Source organism: Babylonia areolata, chromosome 35, assembly GCF_041734735.1.
Source record: "Babylonia areolata isolate BAREFJ2019XMU chromosome 35, ASM4173473v1, whole genome shotgun sequence".
Lineage (NCBI taxonomy): Eukaryota > Metazoa > Mollusca > Gastropoda > Neogastropoda > Buccinidae > Babylonia > Babylonia areolata.
Window position 1 is genome coordinate 18,487,608 of NC_134910.1, and position 21,882 is coordinate 18,509,489.

The following is a 21,882-nucleotide window of genomic DNA, read 5'->3' on the forward strand; positions in this document are numbered from 1 at the left end:
TGTGGAGGAGAGCGGTTTCGGTGCTGTGATCAGCAAGGTAGGCAGACTGGAAAGGGTGGAGGAGATTGTTGAAACAAAGGTGGTTGTTGAGCTGCTTCAGGACAGCATTTTCAAGAAGTTTGGACAGGAAAGGAAGGTTAGAAACTGGTCAGTAGTTTTTCAAAATGTTAGTCAAGGTTGGTTTTCTTAGTTGAGGCCGGACAGTTGCAGTTTTGAAAGAGGATGGAAAAGTTCCAGTGAGAAGGGATGAGCTAGCAGTGTTGGTGGTTGTTGGGAGAAGAGCTGTGAGACACACTGGGAAAAGACAGAGGCTGGTATAAGACCAAGCTCACAGGATTTTATTGTCATTTCTTTCAGGATTTCATGGACTTCTGTTTCAGTCAAGTGATTGAAGGAATGGAGGGGAGTGCCATTGAATTGAGGATCAGGATGAGCAAATTGGAAAGGCATTTGGTTCAAGCTGGTACGGATATTTTGGACTTTATTGAAAAAGAAAGAGAAGGCATTGGGGACTTCAGATAAAGTGTAGGCAGAAGGAAGAGTCCTTTTTGCAGTACCAAGAAGATTTCACATGATGGAGTAAAGAGATTTGGTGGATGCGGCATCAAGAACTTGAGAAGAAAAGAAGTTTGTCTTCACTGATGAGATCATAATTATGTTTGACTTTGTTTAAATAAATATAGATCAGATCTATATGGACTGAAATTTGATAAGGTTATTTGTTTCTGACCACTTCATTTTAAGACACATTACCATGTCACAAAATGGCGCAGAAATTTTGGATGTTTTTAGTAATTTTCAACACATTTAAGACACAAGAACAAAACAGATTCACACAAAATTGTTGCATTTGCAATCCTTATAAAACGCAAAACATTTGAATGATCATTGTAAACACATGTATATATATTGAATGAGACGGAGAGACCCCCATTTCCTGTGAGTTCTGGAGACTAAGCCATTTTCATCTTAAAGGCAGTCTGCTTTTGACTATTTGATGCCCTTCATTTTGCCACCTTCACACTCCAGCCAGCTGCATTATGTCTCCAACACTAAACTGATGTCTACTGCACCAGGGTTCATGAGTCTCATTTGCAAATACCAGTTCATTTCCAAAGAAATATATGTATATCATACCATTCTTTTCACATCAAGACTTGATGTTGGTCAATTTTGACATCATCTGCCTTCCATACTTTCTGAATTAATTGTCTGGACGGTGCTCCGACAAGGTTCATCCAAACAAACCTGGTTAACACATACTTATATGTTTATATTCTACACATTAATAAACAGAGCATGAAGTATTTCTTGTGCATTGCCACAGCATAAATTGTCAATAAAATTGTCCTTGCGAACTAAATGATCCCATGCTACCTTTGTAAATTCACCTTTGCAGTTGGTTTAATAGTTAATACTGATTTCATTTTTTATGGAATGTCATGACTGGTAAGAAACTGGAAAACATTCATATAAGCAAATTTGCGTTGTCTACCAATTTAGTATAAAACACATGAAATAGAAAATATTTGTTTCCTTTTGATCCAAAAGAGCTCTCTTACTAGCTTTCTTTATGTTGTCTGTTATCTGCTGCAGTGTCCTGTTTACAGATGTATGGATCAGCATCTTGTCATTTTTGAAAATTATTTTTAACCCTTTGCCTGCTGACCATGCTAACAATTTTATCATTTCCATGTGCTGAGCAAAAACTGGTAGCCATTTAGACTCACCACCACCCCTCCCCTCATCCTCTTTCCATACACATAATATAGAATGACAGTGCTTGTTTGGCAGCTGGTCACTTTACTCCTGGCCTGCTATAGACTCAGAGTAATTAGTCTTAAACACAAAACTTAAAATTCAGAATCTGTTAATTTCACTCTTGTGTCATGAAGTGGGTGGTGACTGTTATCATCATAATCTAAATCTTCACCTGAATTATCACCCTCACTTCACAGGCTTTCTTCCCCACTGTCCATATAATATCTTTCAGTAATTCCTGAGCCACTTCTAAAACTGTCAACCATCGAAAAATGAGCCCAGATTGATCTTTGCTAAACACCATGTTGACCAACCATGTCTGCACATGACTTTGGGGTTTCCTACAGTTCAGACCATACGAGTCCAGGGGATGTAAATCTTCAAACATTCTAGAAGATAGGGAGAAACAAAGTAGGTTGTTTCCCTTTAACAGTCAACTGTGAATTGCTGATGAAAATTGGACTTGAGAGTCCCATCCTATAGGTGTATAGCAGTGCAAGAGAAGGGACGTAAGTCTCATGTCCCAAGGCAGGCAAGAGGTTAACTTTCTGCATCAACTTGCTCTCAGTGTCCTTGGGCTCAAGTCCCTGACAGAGTTCTGTTTGAAAAAAAAAAAAAAAAAATCCTCTTTGATACAAAAGCATATGCAGATAAGAAGAAAAAAAGTATGTGCTAGACTGTAGCACCTAATTCTCCTGGGGAGAGCAAACCAAATTTCACGCAGAGAAATCTATGACAAACAAGTAATAAAACAATGTAATACAGTGCTGTGCGTACAATTTCTGTTCTTCACCAGTTCTGCCACCTAATGGACAACAACATCTGGCTGTTGGAGAAGTCTGTGACACATCACTCACATGGGATGTCAGCCATATGTTTTCTACAGTTTGTAACATTTTATGGTATGTTTTACTCTTATTTGTATAACTTTTTCTTTAATCCTTCATATTCAATGACATTCTTGGGTTTTTGCAGAGGAAGCAGTGTCAGCTCTTGGTTGCAAGGTACAAGAGGAACTCAAAGTCATGGAACCAGTGGAAGGTAGTTACATTTTGATATAGGTATGACCGTGCTTTAGGAGTGGGGGAGATATAGGTATGACAGTGTTTAACAGGATGGGGGAGATATAGGTATGACAGTGTTTTACGGGATGCGGGGGATATAGGTATGACAGTGTTTTACGGGATGGGGGGGATATAGGTATGACAGTGTTTAGGGGATGGGGTTGATATAGGTATGACAGTGTTTAGGGGATGGGGTTGATATAGGTATGACTGTTTTAGGGGTGGGGGAGATATAGGTATGACAGTGTTTTAGGGGATGGGGGAATATAGGTATGACCGTGTTTTAGGGGTGGGGGAGATATAGGTATGACAGTGTTTTAGGGGTGGGGGAGATATAGGTATGACAGTGTTTTAGGGGTGGGGTTGATATAGGTATGACAGTGTTTTAGGGGTGGGGTTGATATAGGTATGACAGTGTGTTAGGGGTGGGGGAGATATAGGTATGACAGTGTTTAGGGGATGGGGTTGATATAGGTATGACAGTGTTTTAAGGGTGGGGGAGATATAGGTTTAATGACAGTGTTTTAGGGGTGGGGGAGATATAGGTATGACAGTGTGTTAGGGGTGGGGGAGATATAGGTATGACAGTGTTTAGGGGATGGGGTTGATATAGGTATGACAGTGTTTTAGGGGTGGGGAAGATATAGGTATGACAGTGTTTTAGGGGTGGGGGAGATACAGGTATGACAGTGTTTTAGGGGTGGGGGAGATACAGGTATGACATTGTTTTAGGGGTGGGGTTGATATAGGTATGACAGTGTTTAAGGGATGGGGTTGATATAGGTATGACAGTGTTTAGGGGATGGGGTTGATATAGGTATGACAGTGTTTTAGAGGTGGGGGAGATATATGTATGACAGTGTTTTAGGGGTGGGGGAGATATAAGTATGACAGTGTTTTAGGGGTGGGGGAGATGTAGGTATGACAGTGTTTAGGGGATGGGGTTGATATAGGTATGACAGTGTTTAGGGGATGGGGTTGATATAGGTATGACAGTGTTTTAGGGGATTGGGTTGATATTAGGTACCGGCACCCGCTAACACAGGCTGCGGGAAAGCCGGCAGCCAGTCGAAAATTGTCACTTTTCACTTGATGATTTTTGTGTGAAATTGTGTATAAATCGTGTTTAAAACATAATGAAAGTAAAGATGAGCCATTAATCTTTCAGTCGATTGTTTGTTTATATTCTTGTGTGCAAGTGTGAGTGTGTATTCGTTCCGAGAACTGCCTACCATAATCGGTGAAACTCAACCCGTGTCGCGCTTCCGCTATGGCGGACATTCGCGTTGTCCGAGGGTCACTTGTTTTGCTTTGTTTATAGGTTGTGGAATTTTCCATCCCCAGTATTCAAATGAGGTCAAACTGCAAGGTCGAAGCCTAAACAAGTTCCACCATCAGTTATTTTATTAATTTGTTTCATAACAAAAAGCCAGCACACCGATCAGTTAAAAGGACATATTTGAAGGCTTTTTCCACCAAAGTAAAGCTTTTAAATACAGTGTAACATTATGCGATAGAAAGCTTATTTTTCGCTGATTCGAATGGTACCAAAGGTCAATGTATTCATACGCGCTCAGTTATACCGCAGCCAATGAAAAGCACGCTTGCAACCGCGACACACATTCACACATTGACTTGACTCGGCGATGGCAGCTCCGATGAAATCGACAAGCGATGACGCTAATATTTCAAGCGTTTTCGTCGTCCAGATCAAAAATCATCTCGGTAAGTGTTACGAGTTTTATAGATTGATTCATAATTAATTGATCCACGTAATTTTTAGAGCTTATTAATTCATAGGATCGCTCTGATTTCGTGATAAATGGAGTAAGCTTTGACTGCTTGATGAAGTGATCGACGCATGTTTCCACCAGTTGTGTTTCGTGTCAGTACTAATTTATTCTAGACTGAAATATTGTATGAAAACTCTTGTAATGAAACGTAAATGCATTATTTTACATTTTGTTATATTGTTATATACAGTTTGGGATTCTAAAAGAAAGGATCGCCAATTTAAATCAAGACAATTGTTCATGACATAAACCAGAAACAACCATCTCATAGGCCTCTTGTGACCTAGTTAACTAAGTTAACCTAGTTATTGAGATTGGTTTGTTATTACTTATTGTTAACTTAGTTCAGAAATAAATACCAACATTAATGGAATATAATTATCTATCTCACAATTTAAGCATAGAGAGGTGGGATCAAGGCCATTGTACATAATTGTTTCACATCATCAAGCTCTTTGTTTACATTTGTCAATACACTCTCTCTCTCCTTCCTCTCTCGTAGTTTTAGCACACACACACACACACACACACACACACACATGAAGTGTGCTTTTGTGCTAACACTGATGGACAGAATGATGAATATTGTGCAAAGCATTTCATACCCAGTGTCTTTGCTGTACATGCAGGTTTCACACCACTGCTGATTTAATGCAATACCTTTTGATAACAAACATTAACACATGTAACAAATGTTGAATAAGAAATAAGTAAGTAATAGAAACTAGCTTTCATTAATAGGAGGGAAAAAATTCCCGTTTTAGCGACAATTGCAAATATTAATGTAACTGTCCATAGAGAAGAGCCTTGACAGGTTTTAGCCCCTTTTTTTTCTTATATGGTCTGCAGCAATATTATATAAACCTGTTCTCATATGCAAATACCAAAGCTACATGAGAAAAAACACAAAAAGTACAAACAATGCAAAGCTTATAATTATGCACACACACACACACGCACACACACACACACACATACGCACAGCATGAATCAATGAATTGATGCACTTGCAGATGCATTCAGTATATGTGTACATGCATGCATTCCGGGCACTACACATTGAACCATCTTTGGGTACATCATATCATTAACCAATATTTAAACATTTAGTGATTTAGCCTGCATTGTGTTTTGTGAACTTGTAAACCATCTGTATCAGATCAAATGATTTTTTTTTCAGAGCCAGTGGATGTTGATACAGACCATGACCTGTCTTCAGAATCCAGCTACACAGCTAATGAGGAAAACACTTTTAAGGATTTTGTTTTCACCAGGATTGGAGAAAATATTGCCGTCTTCAATGACATTGATTTTCATGTCGGAAAGTGTCTGAAATTTTTAGACCAGACCAGGCTAAGGTGAACTTTCCACACAAATGTACAGTTGCCAACAACACATGTGTGGCCACATAAGCCAGAAGATGGGAGTATTTCTGCAATGTTTGTGTTTTCTTCTGGTTTTGAAGTTACAGTGCAGAATGGCAGAGTGTGGTCTGTTCCTGAACATGACAAACTGAGGAAGACATACTTGTACAGAGATATGCATAAATCTTGTTGACAGTCAGTGACAATGCCACCAACCTCCCTCCCACACCACCAACCCCTCCCCCCTTCCCCCCCTTTTTTTTCTCTTTTGTGTCATTTTTTCATGTTATGGAAACAGTCTACAAACATAAAGTAGTACATGTATTGACAAGTTGTTAAGATTAAAAGAAATATGTTAGACTTTTTTTTTCTATTCACTGATTTAAGATTTTTTGTACCTCAAGACATATTCATTTTCATCATATGGATAAACCAAAATTGCTGGTTTGATGTTTGTATATTACTGTTTTGAATAGAATTGTTTCTTGTAACATTCTTAACACTCATGCAAAATTTGAAGCAAATCCGTCAAATAGTTTTTGAGTTAGAGCTGTTTTAAGTTCGACAGCTTGTGACATCACTTTTTCCATCGCAGAAATTAAGGAAAACCCCATTTTTAAAGGCCAATTATTCATTTGTAAATCAAGTTAACTGTACAGAAAAAAATAAGCAAAATCACTATGTTGTATGGGGTCCAAATCATAGATTTCAGTTGTTTCCAATGTATAGTTTTTGTGTCGCTGCCCTCCAAAAATGCCTTATCAGGGTATTTTGGACATATGAAACTGGCATTTTTGTCAAATTTGAGGCTCTGTAAAATAGAAACTTTCTGTGTAATGGATTTGTTTTTTCTTTTTATTTGTTTTATATGTTATGTACTCTTGAAAAATAATAAGATGGGTCTGCTGTGGTAATGATTATGCTGTTCAGGTATCACTGAACTTGAGGAAAATCTAAATTTACGAAGTTCGTCATGACATGTCATCTTAAAATGGCCATATCTCAGAAACTAAGAAAGGTAGAGACTTCATTCGTTTTGTGTTTTGTCTATTTTGTAAAGTAGTTTTTTATAAAATGTATCACAAATCTTTTTTCTATTTTAAAATTTGGACTGCTGGTACCTATTGATATAGGTATGACAGTGTTTAGGGGATGGGGTTGATATAGTTGTGACAGTGTGTTATGGGTGGGGGAGATATAGGTATGACAGTGTTTTAGGGGATTGGGTTGATATAGAAATGACAGTGTTTAGAGGATGGGGTTGATATAGGTGTGACAGTGTTTTAGGGGTGGGGGAGGTATAGGTATGACAGTGTTTAGGGGATGGGGTTGATGTAGGTATGACAGTGTTTTAGGGGTGGGGGAGATACAGGTATGACAGTATTTTAGGGGATTGGGGGAATATAGGTATGACAGTGTTTTAGGGGTGGGGTTGAGATAGGTATGACAGTGTTTAGGGGATGGGGTTGATGTAGGTATGACAGTGTTTTAGGGGTGGGGGGGGATATAGGTATGACAATATTTTAGGGGATTGGGGGAATATAGGTATGACAGTGTTTTAGGGGTGGGGGAGATATAGGTATGACAGTGTTTTAGGGGATGGGGTTGATATAGGTATGACAGTGTTTTAGGGGTGGGGGAGGTATAGGTATGACAGTGTTTTAGGGGATGGGGTTGATATAGGTATGACAGTGTTTTAGGGGTGGGGGAGATATAGGTATGACAGTGTTTTAGGGATGGGGTTGATATAGGTATGGCAGTGTTTTATTGGATTGGGGGAATATAGGTATGACAGTGTTTTAGGGGTGGGGGAGATATAGGTATGACAGTGTTTTAGGGGTGGGGGAGATATAGGTATGACTGTGTTTTAGGGGATGGGGTTGATATAGGTATGACAGTATTTCATTGGATTGGGGGAATATAGGTATGACAGCGTTTTAGGGGTGGGGGAGATATAGGTATGACTGTGTTTTAGGGGATGGGGTTGATAAAGGTATGACAGTGTTTTAGGGGATTGGGGGAATATAGGTATGACAGTGTTTTAGGGGTGGGGGAGATATAGGTATGACAGTGTGTTAGGGGATGGGGGGGTATAGGTATGACAGTGTTTTAGGGGATTGGGGGAATATAGGTATGACTGTTTTAGGGGATTGGGGGAATATAGGTATGACAGTGTTTTAGGGATGGGGTTGATGTAGGTATGACTGGTTTAGGGATGGGGTTGATGTAGGTATGACTGGTTTAGGGATGGGGTTGATGTAGGTATGACTGGTTTAGGGATGGGGTTGATGTAAGTATGACTGGTTTAGGTATGGGGTTGATGTAGGTATGACTGGTTTAGGGATGGGGAACAGAGGTACAGGAATGAGAAGATGGCATACTGTGAAATATGGAGACACTGAAATACATGTGTGGAAAACTTGGTGTTGTGTGTCTGTGTAAACTGAGCTGCACATGGAAAACAAAAATCTTTGTAGGGAAATATTGGTTTGGTGTGTGTGTTTCGTTGAGTATAACCGAAGAGGAAAGTGTGTATTTACTTTGAAACAGTGATTATATATGTCTGTGCCTGCATACTGTGTGTTTATATATGGGTCATTCAGATTCTCCAATGCTGGTCACACAAAGTGGAAATTGGAGGCGAAAATTAAAACTGGTTAAATGCAGTTCTTCTTTTCAACTCACTCGTTGCCATTGTCCATATATACAGATGCCGTTGGACGAAGCGAAAGATGCCAACGTCCGCATATACGGATTTGGATTTTGAAAATTTGCGCTGATGGAGTGACATGTCGGATACGAAACTCAAAAGCAGAGGTGATTCTTAAGTTATCTCCGGCCAACTTTTCATTCACACACGCTAAGTGTGTGTAGTGACACGCTCATTAGCAGTCGACAAAGAAGCATACCCTTGGTCAGCTCTGCAGATTGTTTGACAAGATGGCGTCGCAGTGAAGTGTTTGACATGGTAGGAGAGGTCAAATGCTACTCAGCATTGAAGCTGCTTTGGAAATGATCCAAACTGATGGCTCCGATGTTGAAGGAGATAATGTTGATTCATCAGACAGTGATTTTGAACCAGATCCCGGTAAACTAGAAATAGATTCAGCCGCTGAAGAGGGTTTTGACAGTGGAGAGGAAAGTGAGGAACACGTGCCAACTGATGAGTCTGACACTGACAACGAAATCACTGAGGAAACGGAATGGACTGACAATGATGAGTGTGTATTATATGTATGTGTGTGTGTGTGTGTGTAAGAAAGAAAACAGTGCTACATGTTCAGTTGTACAACTGTGTGTGTGTGTGTGTGTGTGTGTGTGTGTGTGATTGCATGCATATGTTTACTTATTTTCTATTTTACAATAACATGGAGTTTATTTGTAGAACAAGGTCCTATAGAAATGACAATAATAGTACTAATACTGATGATACTGTCATTATTGTTTGTAATATTGTAAAAGAAAAAAAAATCTAAGGTGGTTTTACTTTGACTACATGTAAAAACTTATCACATTATGCTTCCATTCACATAAATATTTAGAATAAACAAGGGAATAAGCAAACAAATAAATAATTTAAACAACAACAAGAAGAAAGTTACACCTGCATGATCATTTGTGTGTGTGTACGGTCGCAGGTCATGTTGTGCTGAAGTGGCAGAACAAAAAGCCAGTTCACGTGCTGACGACAGTCATGCTGCCAGCCGCCATGGTCAGTGTCACAACATGGCACCACCCTGAAAGACAGAAGCCAGCTGCAGTACAAGATTACATCACCAACATGGCTGGAGTGGATATGAGTGACCAGCTACCGCAGGTGCAAGGTCTGTGAAGACCTGTTCAAGCACCACAACGCACCAAGAGCCACAACGCACCAAGACGCCAAACTGCCAGCTGGTGTCCAAAATGTGGAGTTCCACTGTGTGTGAAGCTGTGCCCAGGACTCAACATCATCTGCCATGAGCTTTTTCACCCCAAACAAGACTATTTTCAGTGATAATACATCAGGTTTTTGTGTACAGTGAATTCCTTTTTTTTGACTCACTTGTGTAAACAAAGTGAGTCTCTGTTTTAACCTGGTGTTTGGTTGTCTGTGTGTGTGTCTGTGGTAAACTTTAACATTGCCATTTTCTCAGCAGATACTTTGTCAGTTGACACCAAATTTGGCATAAAAATAGGAAAAATTCAGTTCTTTCCAGTCATCTTGTTTAAAACAATATTGGGATGGGCACAAAAAATAAAAAAAAGAAGCCAAATTATATGCAAACCGAATTTACTGTTATATTTATATTTTCTTATTCTCTAAGCTTGGCACTTTGATCTGACATTCTGACACAACAACAAGATCAGTCATTTTTATCGTTTTTTTTGTTGAAACAGGAACTTCTTTTGCTAAGCATGGAAGTTATATTTCTGGTGCATGTCTTTGCTGCAGATAGTAAAAAAGGGAAATTAATCTGTAATTAATGCTAGGGGGGTTAATTTGCTTTAAACTGATCTTTCTCATCTTAAACATTACATTTTGAAATTATACTCAATACAAAAAAGCTTGTGTGTTTTACTCTTATTGTACAGGGCTTTCACTATGTTCATTCGCCCAGGTGGTCTTTTTCGGAAAATACTAAAATCAGTACTACGAGTGGTGCACATATTTATACATATTCAAAGCCTGTGCTCATATTCTTCATGAATGCGAAGGACGCCATTTTGTTTCAAGTTGTTGACCTGCCCATTCAATCCTATATTCAATCAACAATACACGGTAACATGTGATGGAAAGTTGGAGAAGGAGACCGTTAAATATTCATTCAGAGAAAGATTTGTGAACGCCTCATCACTTACTGGATTATGCCCCAAACTGCCATAAAAATATCAACAAAATCAGCTGGAATTCACAGTTAAAAATAATAAACCATGAGAGTTAATACCCTTGATGAAATGTAAAAATTTCCAGTCTTGACTTTTCACTTCACACGACGTTTAGAAGTACTTGTACTTGGCTCTACATGTTATTAGTTTAACAGAATACTCACTTTTCATATCAACTTTAACTCTCTCCGGATGAAGGAATGCATGAGCATTCCTACATAAAATGTATTCAGTTTCAGACGACGGAATGGAATAGCATTTTCAAGAAATAAAAATCCATCACGCGCTGTACACGTGATTTTGTGATTAGCCAAGCAGAGTGCGCTATTCTGGGTCACTCTACAACCGAATGGTATGATTGGCCAGCCTGCGATGTGTGGCCCGTCTCGCACACACGCTGACAGTCACTGACCGGTCGTCTGCTCGCGTGCCAGCCTGTTAGCAAAACGGGCTCTTCTCAAATGTTGTGGAGCGAACAAGGCAGTGACAGCAATGTTTTAGTATTGCCGAAGTACTTGAAATGCTACAAACTGAAGGGTCGGACATTGAAGAGGTGGATGATGACGAAGAAGAAAGTGAATTTAATGCAGAAAGCGAGCATGGGTATGGTGAAAAATTGGCATTATTTTCTACGTATGGCAAAACTGTAAAAATAAGATGAGAAATTTTTTTTATATGTAATAGCTTAACACGTAGTAAACCAGTTCTGAAAGTTTCATTTTCTTACTCTGTATTTTGTATTTTTTGTAAATTTTTTCCAAACCCTTACAAATGGGCCGTCTGTGGGGAAAAACAAGGGAGAAAACTTGTCGTCCCGAGTGAGTTAAAACTATAAAACTAGAATGAACACAAAAGAGAAATTGAATCGACCGTGCCATACATTCCCGGCGGGTGTAACTAAACTTGTACATCTATCTAGATCCAGAGAAAACGGCTAAATGTTGCAGTGTGATTGCGGTGATAGCCACGTCTCCTTTACCGCGGACTTAAAAAGAATTTTTAATTGGCCTGAAAGACTTTTTGAATGCCCAAGATACACCAAAATAATATGAATTAAACAGCGTTCTCACTGTGAATACCGCAATCGATTTATCGCCCTTTAAAAAAGCATGTTTAAATGTTAAATTTTTGAACGTCAGTTAAGGAGCCACGATAGTATATTGGGTAAGACAGTTTCTTCTCACCCAAACACACAGGGTTCGAATCTGTCATCAGGACTTTTTTTTTTTTCTTCTTTTTTTTTTTTTAACCCGAAGCTTTATAATAACAAATACAGAACACATTTTAACGATTAGATTTTTTTTTTAAAGTGTATCACAAGTGAGTCTTGAAGGCCTTGCCTCTCTTGTTTTTTATGTAGAGACAGTATTTTTGTGTGTGTGTGAATTTCAACTTTCTCGACCACCTGTTCATACTTCATTGCATGTACTAGGTTTTCAGTTCCTGAAATAGTGTGTGGAACATTTGTAAGCTGTTCAAGGACACTTGGTATACCTTTCTGATAGGTGCAAAAATGCTACAAAATACACAAAAAATGGATACCGCAATCAACAACAAGATGGTGAGTAAATAATTTAATTTTTTGCACAAATATGGAACAACATTAAATGAATACACATACTAAATTTCAGTTTTCTGGGTGTTTATTTGTTTTTTTGAGAATTTTTTTCCCATCCTGTACAAACCCTGGGTTTTCAGGGATTCGCAAGGGCAAAAACTCTTGGCATGGAGTGAGTTAATCATCTTTGTTGGCTGTGACATGCATGTTCATGTGTATACATGAGTGGGCTTTTATGACCATTTTAACCCCGGCCTACACTCAGCCATACTCAGTTTTTTAGGGGATACAGTTGAAACTGGTTGTTCAGTAGTCTAAATCCATATATTTTCAGGTACAATTTGAAGAAACAACAAAAGTTACTTACTTCCATGTTGTGTATGGATGATGTGGGGATGTGCATGTCAATTATGCTTGTAGCACTGTGACTGAAAGTGCTTTATACCAGACACAAAAATCAGACAGAAGTCGGGGCTCGATATTAGTGGTTGCCCAACAGCCTGGGGCAAGCAGATCATGGTGTCAGGCAAGTAATGTCCTTAACGAACTTGCCTGACCAGGCAAGATATATTTTTCAAGACTAACATGTTGTGTTTTAAAAAATATTTGTCATGCTGTGATACTGTTTGTCAGACTGTCTTTGCCTTGCGGACAATGTTTTGAGTCAACTTGGACAAGTGATCACCGAAAAATGAGAAATATCATGCAGCTCTAAACGGTGGTTTGCCATTGGTTGCTAAGCCTATTTGGTTGCAAAACCAATGGTAATAGTTCATCTTCCGTCCGCATCACATAACTCAAAATCACAATGCAACGGACTCAAATATCATTCCACTTTAAAAACAAGAACAAAAAAAGTGTCTGTGAGACTGGATCTCTGTGGATGAACATGAAGGGCCAAAATTGAAATGTCACAAACAGCAGAAGACTCTACAAAGAGGAGAGAGAACACAGTTTTTTGCTTAAAGAAGTTCCATGGCTGACAGTCAACTGCGAAAACATGCTAAAGGCAGTGTTTTATCTAGTGAGAGAGGAAACCTGTTTTAGCTGTTTAAAACAACATTTATTTTTTGTGAAACACAGTAAGACAAACATCAGTTAAACAAAAGGGTTTGACTGCTGCTTTCTGTGCATGTGTGTGTGTGTGCATGCGCATGTGCAAGTTTCTGAAAGCAGAGCAAGTGCAAAATCTGTCAAGGCAAGTGAATTTTCCAGTGACTTGCCTGACTGGGCAAGTGGGAAAAATATCAATGCCTAGTTTTCATGCACACATTTTTAGTATTCATGAAAATTAAATGTGGTACATGTCACAAGCTTTTCAACTGTTGTAGATTTTTTTTCCCAACAGTTAAACAGATCTTTGTTGAAATGAAATAATGCTATGCATCTCCTGAAAATAAAAGAAACAGTGATCATCAGCATATATAAAAAAAACTGATATTTCAGAGTTAATGGGCAATAAATGTAAAGGGATAAAGCTTGTGACTTGACACTTATTGCAAAAAGGAATGTTAAATTAAACACTTAACAGGTTGTATGCATTCAGATCTTTATTCTTCTCTTTTAAGGCTGATTTTCACATATTCAAAATGTCTGATTTAATTCTTTTTGCCTTTTTCATTAAAAAATGTTGTTGTCCCCAAAAAGACACTTTTTAAGTGGAGTCTCACAGTAATAATGATAATAATAATTAATATTTATATAGTGTTGAATTTTGTGCAGAGACAAATCAAAATACTTTCAAACCAGTTATTCAGATGCATTCTAAATTTGAGAAACTGAAGACTTGTAAAGGAGGCAGGGGAAGGAGGCTATGTTGGAAAAAGGTGGGTTTTAAGGCCAGACTTGAAAGAGCTGAGTGTGGAGACCTGATGTAGTTGAAGGGGAAGTTTATTCCAAAAACAAGGTCCATAGACACAGAATGAGCGGCGGTCGACAGTGGAGTGTTTGAATCTGGGTATGTGTAAATAGAGTGGGTCTGAAGCCGATCGTAGAGAACGAGATGGGTTAAAGAGGTAAAGGCAGCCACAGAAATAGGAAGTGGCAGATTTGTGAATACATTTATAACATAGAGTGCTTATCTTGCACTCTATTCTGTGTGACAGGGAGCCAATGGAGATGTTGCAAAAGAGGAGTGATGTGCTCAGACTTTTTTTTAGGACAAGTCGGGCAGTAGAGTTTTGTATGTGCTGAAGGGACTGAATGGATGAAGCAGGCAAACCAGACAGTAGTTACAGTAGTCAAGGCGAGAGAGAATGAGAGAAATGACAAGTCTAGATGTTGCGTCAGTGGACAGATATTTCTGAATGGAACTGATGCACCGCAGTTGACAATAGCAGGATTGACAGGTCTGGCTGATAGATTTTTGCATGGTCAGTGTGTGTCTAGGACAGTGCCAAGGCTCCTGACTGAGCTGGATGTACTGCCAAGTTTGTTTGTGTCTGTTGTGATGGAAGGGAGTTTTTGTTTAGTTCCTATGATGATTGCTTTGGTCTTGTCCGTGTTCAGTTGTAATTTATTTAGTCATCCAGTTTTGAATGTCCAGGAAGTGGTCAGATGGTTCTTGCAAGAGCAAGGACAAATTTTCAGGGGTAACACTTTTCTGAATTTGAGTGTCATCAGCATAAGAATAATGACTGGCAATGTGGCAGTTGATAATTTCAGCGAGAGGAGCAGTGTACAGTGTTAAGACCACAGGGCCTAAAACAGATCCCTGTGGGACTCCGTGTTCAACTTTAATGGGTTCAGACAGACAGTTATCAACTATGACAGACTGGAGTAGCTTGGTGAGATATGATTTGAACCAGCTGAGAGCAGTGCTGTTGATATCAAATATAAAATGAAGACAGTAAAGGATTAAATGGTCTGTTGTGTAAAAGGCAGCTGACAAGTCGAGAAGAGTGAGAAGGAATTTTTTCAAAATTCAAATGCTAGCATTAGATTGTACGAGCATGACCATAATTTACAGAATTAACAAAATGGCTGAAGTTGATCATTTAACCTCTTCAGTGCCCCTTGGTGTCAGCAAAAATCCATTGTAATTTACCCCTACATCTGTGTCATTGTAGAAATTTTCAGTTACATTTTTACAGTTGATGAGTCACTACCAGTCAGAGAGCTTGATTTGTCTACTTTCATTATCTGTGAGGAGCAACACAGTCACACTGGTTGATAGCATCTCAAATCTATTTTTGGGAAGGAATTTTCCAGGGGCTTTGATTGTTTTTGTGGCTCCGTTGATTTTATTGTTTACTGTTTTGTATGCGACAAATATGCCTCACAGAATTTAAGTGAACGCCCATTCTTTTTGATTGATATTTGAAGCAAATTTGCTTGAAAAATGTAACAGTGGGAATAATAGTGATAAACTTGCAACCTAACCAACTCTTGTTTGTGGCTTCTTCATTGAGTAAAACTGTTGAATGCATGCATCAAACACGACACCAGTGATGTAGAAGAATAAACTTCAATCAAAGTCCTGTGTGATTGAATTAATGATTGTGACTGCGTTTTAAAGATGTTAAGGTGACGTTTAGCTTTTTGTTAGTCTATGCAGATGCTTGAAGTGAACTTTATTGAAACTTTTAGTGTTTTGAATGAGGCACAGGGGCAGCAGGGTTTGTTTTCTCATTTCCAGTCACCAATGTTGCATAACATTTTGCATTTTATTTTGCAGTGTTTTTTCCCTTTTTCTTTTTTTTTCTATTTAACAAATGTTCATCATGTACACATTATTCAAAATATGCACCACACATACAGACAATAAACACACCTGAACTGAATTTGTTCACTAAAGTGAGTGACCCCCACTGATGACCAGTACTGAAAAATGACCCATATATGTGTAACATCATCCACCAAGTGACCAACCTCCACTGCTGTTTACAGTGTTGACCATGCTGACAAATGACTCTGGGTTTGAGATCAGCTCTGCGGAAGCCAGCGTCAAGTGTCTAATCACCACAATACCCCCAAACCTCAAGAAGCTGGACCCAGAGTTGCATTGTGAGTATACACTGCAAATTTTGTGTGTTTGTTTTTTTGTTTTGTTTTTAACCAAGGGAGATAATTATGCAAATCCTGAAAGCAACAGCTGTTGGATAGAAAAGAGATAGTTATGATAGAAAAGTGACAAAGCAGATAGATTGAGAGATAATGTTTATGATTTGGAGATAGTTACGGTGTCAGGTTAGCTGTCAGGTAAATCCCTATCGGCTATTGTTCAGCATCTAGCAAGTTGCACAAGCTCAGTTTTTACTAGACGTTAGGTTGTTTAGTGGTGCTCGGAACAGCTCTAAATCTCTTAGCTAACAGTCAAAGCAAGACAAAATGGTGCCGGTGTCGATTCATCACTTGAAATTTTCCAACTATGATGTCTAAGGAAAGAGCGTTTGAATAGAGAATGTTTCGATCTTTTTGACAATTGTGATGATGTTGGACTTCATCAACGTTTCCATTCTTGATGATCAGATACTGTGAAGTTTGAGAGAGACAATTTGGCAATCAGCTACAACAGAAAGGGCTCCATGTCGCTGAAGATGCAATTATTCATTGGATTAAGTGTTTGTGTGACAGAAAGTTTCTAAAACATCGTAGGGACACAGCGGACAATTTAACTATATCAAGAACAGCAGTTCTCCATGTGACAGACGTGTTGTGCACAAGAGCAAGACAACATGTTTATGTATTCCAAGTCGCTAGTAAGGGACACGATAGAAGCATGCATTCATGAATGTGGGTCACCTCCCAGTTTGCTGAATGTGTTGGGATGTGTAGATGGAACGCAAACACGGATTCAGGCACTGTCTCACAGTGAACACGGGTTGTTCAACTGGATATTGTCAACCATTTCTGAATGAATGAAGGGGAGTTCTATCACACACACACACACACACACACACACACACACACACACACACACACACCACATAGTCTCTGACTCAAGACTGAAATGAAACATTTAATCAAAGGTATTAATACTCTTTCATGCTATTTGTAATTAGTGACTAACCATCACATCATCACCAAATTTACCAAACCCCCCCCAAAAAAAACAAAGTTGAAGATAAGAATAGACTCACTGTACTAAAACAAACCATTCAAAGGCACAGGCCACCACTGAGAGCCTCTCTGTGAATGGAGGATAAAGGGCTGAACCAAATCCCCTTATAAGGGCATGTCTGGTGAACAATTTTTCTTTTTTCTTCTTCTTTTTTTTTGACATCTACACTAGGCACAGTAGAGGTGCACCCTCAACAAAACCACCATCCACTTGGGATAACTTGGGTCAGGCCTGAACACAACTCCCCCACAGTTCCCTTCCTGACTGTTAGGAGGTCGAGCTATCCTGCCTCAAAGCGTCTACAAAGACACATTGGCCCAATCGCAAACAGGAGAACCTGTGGGTCCCGGGACCTGAGATAGTCTCCCGAGAGAGCAATATCCCAACCTTACGGGTCCGGCAATCACAGGAATGGTCAGTGATGGTCAAGGACGGGGGCAAGTCATTCCCAAGTATTGCAGTGAGGCCCTGAGATCAGGAAAGGAACAAAGAGCAAGACAAAAATTATATGAAATATGAGACGAAAAAGTCCCACAAAGCCGCAACAAATAACGAACATGCAAGAAAAAAACATTTCTAGCGCATAAAAAGTTGGCAAAGATAGAGCAGGACGTTAATGCACTTACAATTGGTGGTAATATTAAATGAGTAATTAGCTCCATCTGGAAATGACATTTGATTGGCTAACAGACGGTGGACCATTAGCGAGATGTCATCACTATTAGCGAAACGTCTTATAACTGAGTTGGTGCAAAATTTTGGCCAAGAGGAGCAAACAGATAGGCCTGGTTTGCATCAGTTTGATAATGTAAGTATATTTAACCCCTAGGCTGCCTATATTACGATATAACTCGTCAGCGCAAGCGTGTACGCTTCGCTGCCACAATGACGAGATAACTCGTCATCAAAATATTCTGACTTTTTCCTGGTTTGCATTGAATTTGTTGACAAAAATACTGGTAGCTTTAGCGTGGGGAATCTTTCTAGATTCTATTCATAGCTAGCCCATCTGTGTCATGAGGCAGTCCTTTATTTGAACGTTTGCCTGCTCCTCTCCTCACTCGCTCAACAAAATGTCAGACACCGTGCTCAAGACATGCGATTGTGGTGCACTGAATCAACCAAGATTACTTTCTTTAGCTGATGCTCAGAATGAATTGAAGCATAGATTCAAAGGGGAAGACAGTGATGAACATTTATCAGACAATTTGATAGAAAATGAAGGGAGCAGTGAAGGGACTGGCCAAGATCAGTGAGTGATGCTGGCTGTACAGCTGTAGCAGATGACAGAAAGTGACTGAATTATTAGCAGGACACAGTGTGAGCAATTTTCTTGGTACTCAGCCAACACGGTCTGATGAGAACTGGATAAAGTGACCGTGTGAGGGTGGTGAAGAGGAGGGCCGTGGAGACAGGGTAGGCTTCGCGTCACATCCATGTTATCACTTGGAGCAGTCACAATGCATTGTGTATCTCTCTTTTAAAAAAAATTTTTTATTGTAGTTGTTGTAGCATAATTTGTGTGTACATGTATTATCCATTTGTCCAGAAAATACGATATTTTAGTGCAAATTACCTGACTAATGTTTGTAATTAACAAGTTGAAAATGTGACAAAAAACAAAACACGGATTTCAAAACAACAGCAAGTCACTGAAAATTCATAAAATTGGAAAACATCATGTGTTTTGTATTCTTTGTTCATTACCTTTCAGAAAATATATACTTTAATGGGTCTTTCTCCTTTAACAAAGAACACATAATTTTTTTAAAATATATACCTGTTTTTGTGGAAAAAAACTGGCAAATATATTTCACTTAAATCTTATTTCCCTGGCAGTGAAAGGGTTAACCAAACTGGGAGTAAAATACAAACTAATATTAATTCCTAGTTATCCTCTCTTCCAATGTGGTGTGTGTGTGACTGTGTGGAGCTATGAGGGTGGGATGGTGTATTTACTTCATCGCTGTCACCTCCTCCTCAACCAGTCTCACTCTTCTCCCACCCCCTCGAACCCACCCATACCCCCACGGTGTGAACCTGACACTGTGTATGTATGCAATGATCACTCTGGAAGTGAAGACCCATCCACACTACCAACCACCCACCATTCATCCCTCTCACCAGGTGCAAGTGGCCTTGAACTCTCCATAAACAACTGTCCGGCTTAATCAGTAATGCCATAACACACTGACAGGCGTTGGAGAACTGCTTGGGTCAAGAGCCAGAGAGAGAGAGAGAGAGAGAGAGAGAATTAAAAAAAAGATCATTGCAGATCTGTCTATGGCCAAAAGTCTCAAAAAACAAATTCCTTTCAAAATAGGAGATCATGCACGCATGTTTATATGACATTGACATATTTTTAGCATATAAGATTTATAAAAAAAATAAAAAAATAAAAAAAAGAGAGAGAGAAACGTACCCAGATGTGTTCCCGGAGTCAAATCCTCCCGTGTCCGCTGAGATACTCGCTATCAGGGGCCGGTTGCACAACAGGCAGTCAGATAGTGCAGCGTAACTGCCAGTAGTTAGCTGTCAGCTGAAGCGCGCCATTAACTGTGTTGCTCATCTTGAAATCAGCTGGCAGCTAGTTACTTTCAAGGTAGTGCTGTTAGCAGGCAGCAAAGTCATTAGATATAAATAAATAGATTCAGACATTCCCTTTTACTCCCCACCTTATTCATTGGAACAGACGTGCAATGACAGTTTCTGAAACTGTTCTGCTTGTTCACACATTATGATCATGGCCTCAACAAGTGATTCCAAGCATGTTCGGAAAAGAAATGTCACATCAGCAGATATTTTAGGTTTATTATGGAAAGACATTTTACATTGTACAGTCAAAACTGGCACGCTGACCAACAAAGAAAAGCAGAAGGTGTGGCCAGAGGTGACAGCAGCTGTGAATGCTGCAGACCCTGTTGTATGTTCAGTCACAATTGTAAAAGAAAAATGGTTCAAATTTGCATCTGCCGCTGCCAGAACACAGCTATGAGCAAGCCAATCCCCACCAACAGGCTCAGGAAAATACATGTCGTGTAAACATGGGTGCACGATCTTCTATTTTGGAAAGAATCTGTTTTGGAGACTTTAATCTATAGAGGGATCTAAATTGAATTCTACTCTACTCTCTTTCTTTCTCTCTGGCTCTTGAGCCTGACAGCCCTCCCACGCCTTCAGTGTCAGTGTGTTGTGGCATTAGGCCGGACAGTTGTTTATGGAGAGTTCTGAATGGGGATGATGGGTGGAGGGTAGCAATCATCATACTTTATTTTCATGCACAGTGTCAGGCTCACACAGTGGGGTTGGGGGTGGGTTGGAGGGAATGGGAGAAGAGGGAAACAAGTGATAGAGAGATGAAGTAACCACACCATCCCACCCCTTATCGCTCCACACAATCACACATGTGCCGCAAGGAAAGAAAGAAGAATGACGAGAAATTTATAGATATTTTTGTTTCTCTTATCCACATTCCCCCAGCTTTCTACAATTTGATCTTGATTCAAGTAATTACGAATTTTATACTTGGATGATCCACTATTCCCATACTCTCTCTCTCTCTCTCTCTCTCTCTCACAGGGGCTTCTGACAAGATGGTGGCATGAGTGAAAGGCTCCACATATAATTTCCAATCTAAGCAGCTACTGAAACATATGTGTATCAACTGTGACAAAAGTTCATCCAGGAAACAGTGACGAAAAAGAAAAAGAATCAAGATGATCAATGTGGCATGCTGGAGAGCGAGAATTGGCTGTTTTGACAGTGCCACGTACTCAAGGCTGAGAAGTCAGACAGAAATCAGTCAGTGAGGAGACGGCCAGCGGTGTGATGACTGGTGACGTGTGTTTCTTCATCTGCCTTGCCGCGGCAGTATTAACGCTGGACACCTGTGGCAGTGTGGCTGTCATAATGAACATCTCATTGTGTGAAGGGTGGCTAGGAAGTGAAGAAAGAATTATGACAGGCACATATGCTGTGTCGGGAGTCATTAGCATGCAAGTGGACAGCAGTCAGGGTTATCCTGTTGTGGCTGAACCAGTGGATTTGGTGTGTGCTGTGTACGCACTGCACTCGGTTCAGAGATTATTACTCAGTGGAGATGAACCCAGGCCCCACACACCAAGACCAGGACAGACACGAAAATGTAAAAACACCGACCCCAACAGAAGTAAATGCCAGTGCTGAAAAATCTTGATCAGAGGGGACCTAGGAGGAATCAGGGCAGACCTGGACAAAGTCAAGCAGCAGTGTGAAAAAATACATGCATGCTGTGATAGAATGGAATGGGACTATGAGGGACTGACAAAGGCGGTGACGGACATAGAAACAGAGATACAGAACATCCATAGCATGACTGCAGACGGAAGAGAAGAGACTAATAAACTGACAACATCTGTGCGTGACATGAAAC

At 39.6% G+C, this 21,882-nt stretch overlaps 1 protein-coding gene across 4 annotated transcripts in view; it reads left to right on the plus strand.

The window, feature by feature from the left end:
• The window catches only part of LOC143277735 (interleukin enhancer-binding factor 2 homolog), a 104,502-nt gene that overhangs the window by 21,652 nt on the left and 60,968 nt on the right, over positions 1–21,882 (plus strand). For all 4 annotated transcript variants that reach the window (XM_076582636.1, XM_076582634.1, XM_076582633.1 and 1 more), the window contains exons 7-8: positions 2,737–2,802; positions 16,298–16,414. In XM_076582636.1, the coding sequence (XP_076438751.1) occupies positions 2,737–2,802; positions 16,298–16,414 (183 nt within the window). The remainder of the gene's footprint in view (positions 1–2,736; positions 2,803–16,297; positions 16,415–21,882) is intronic.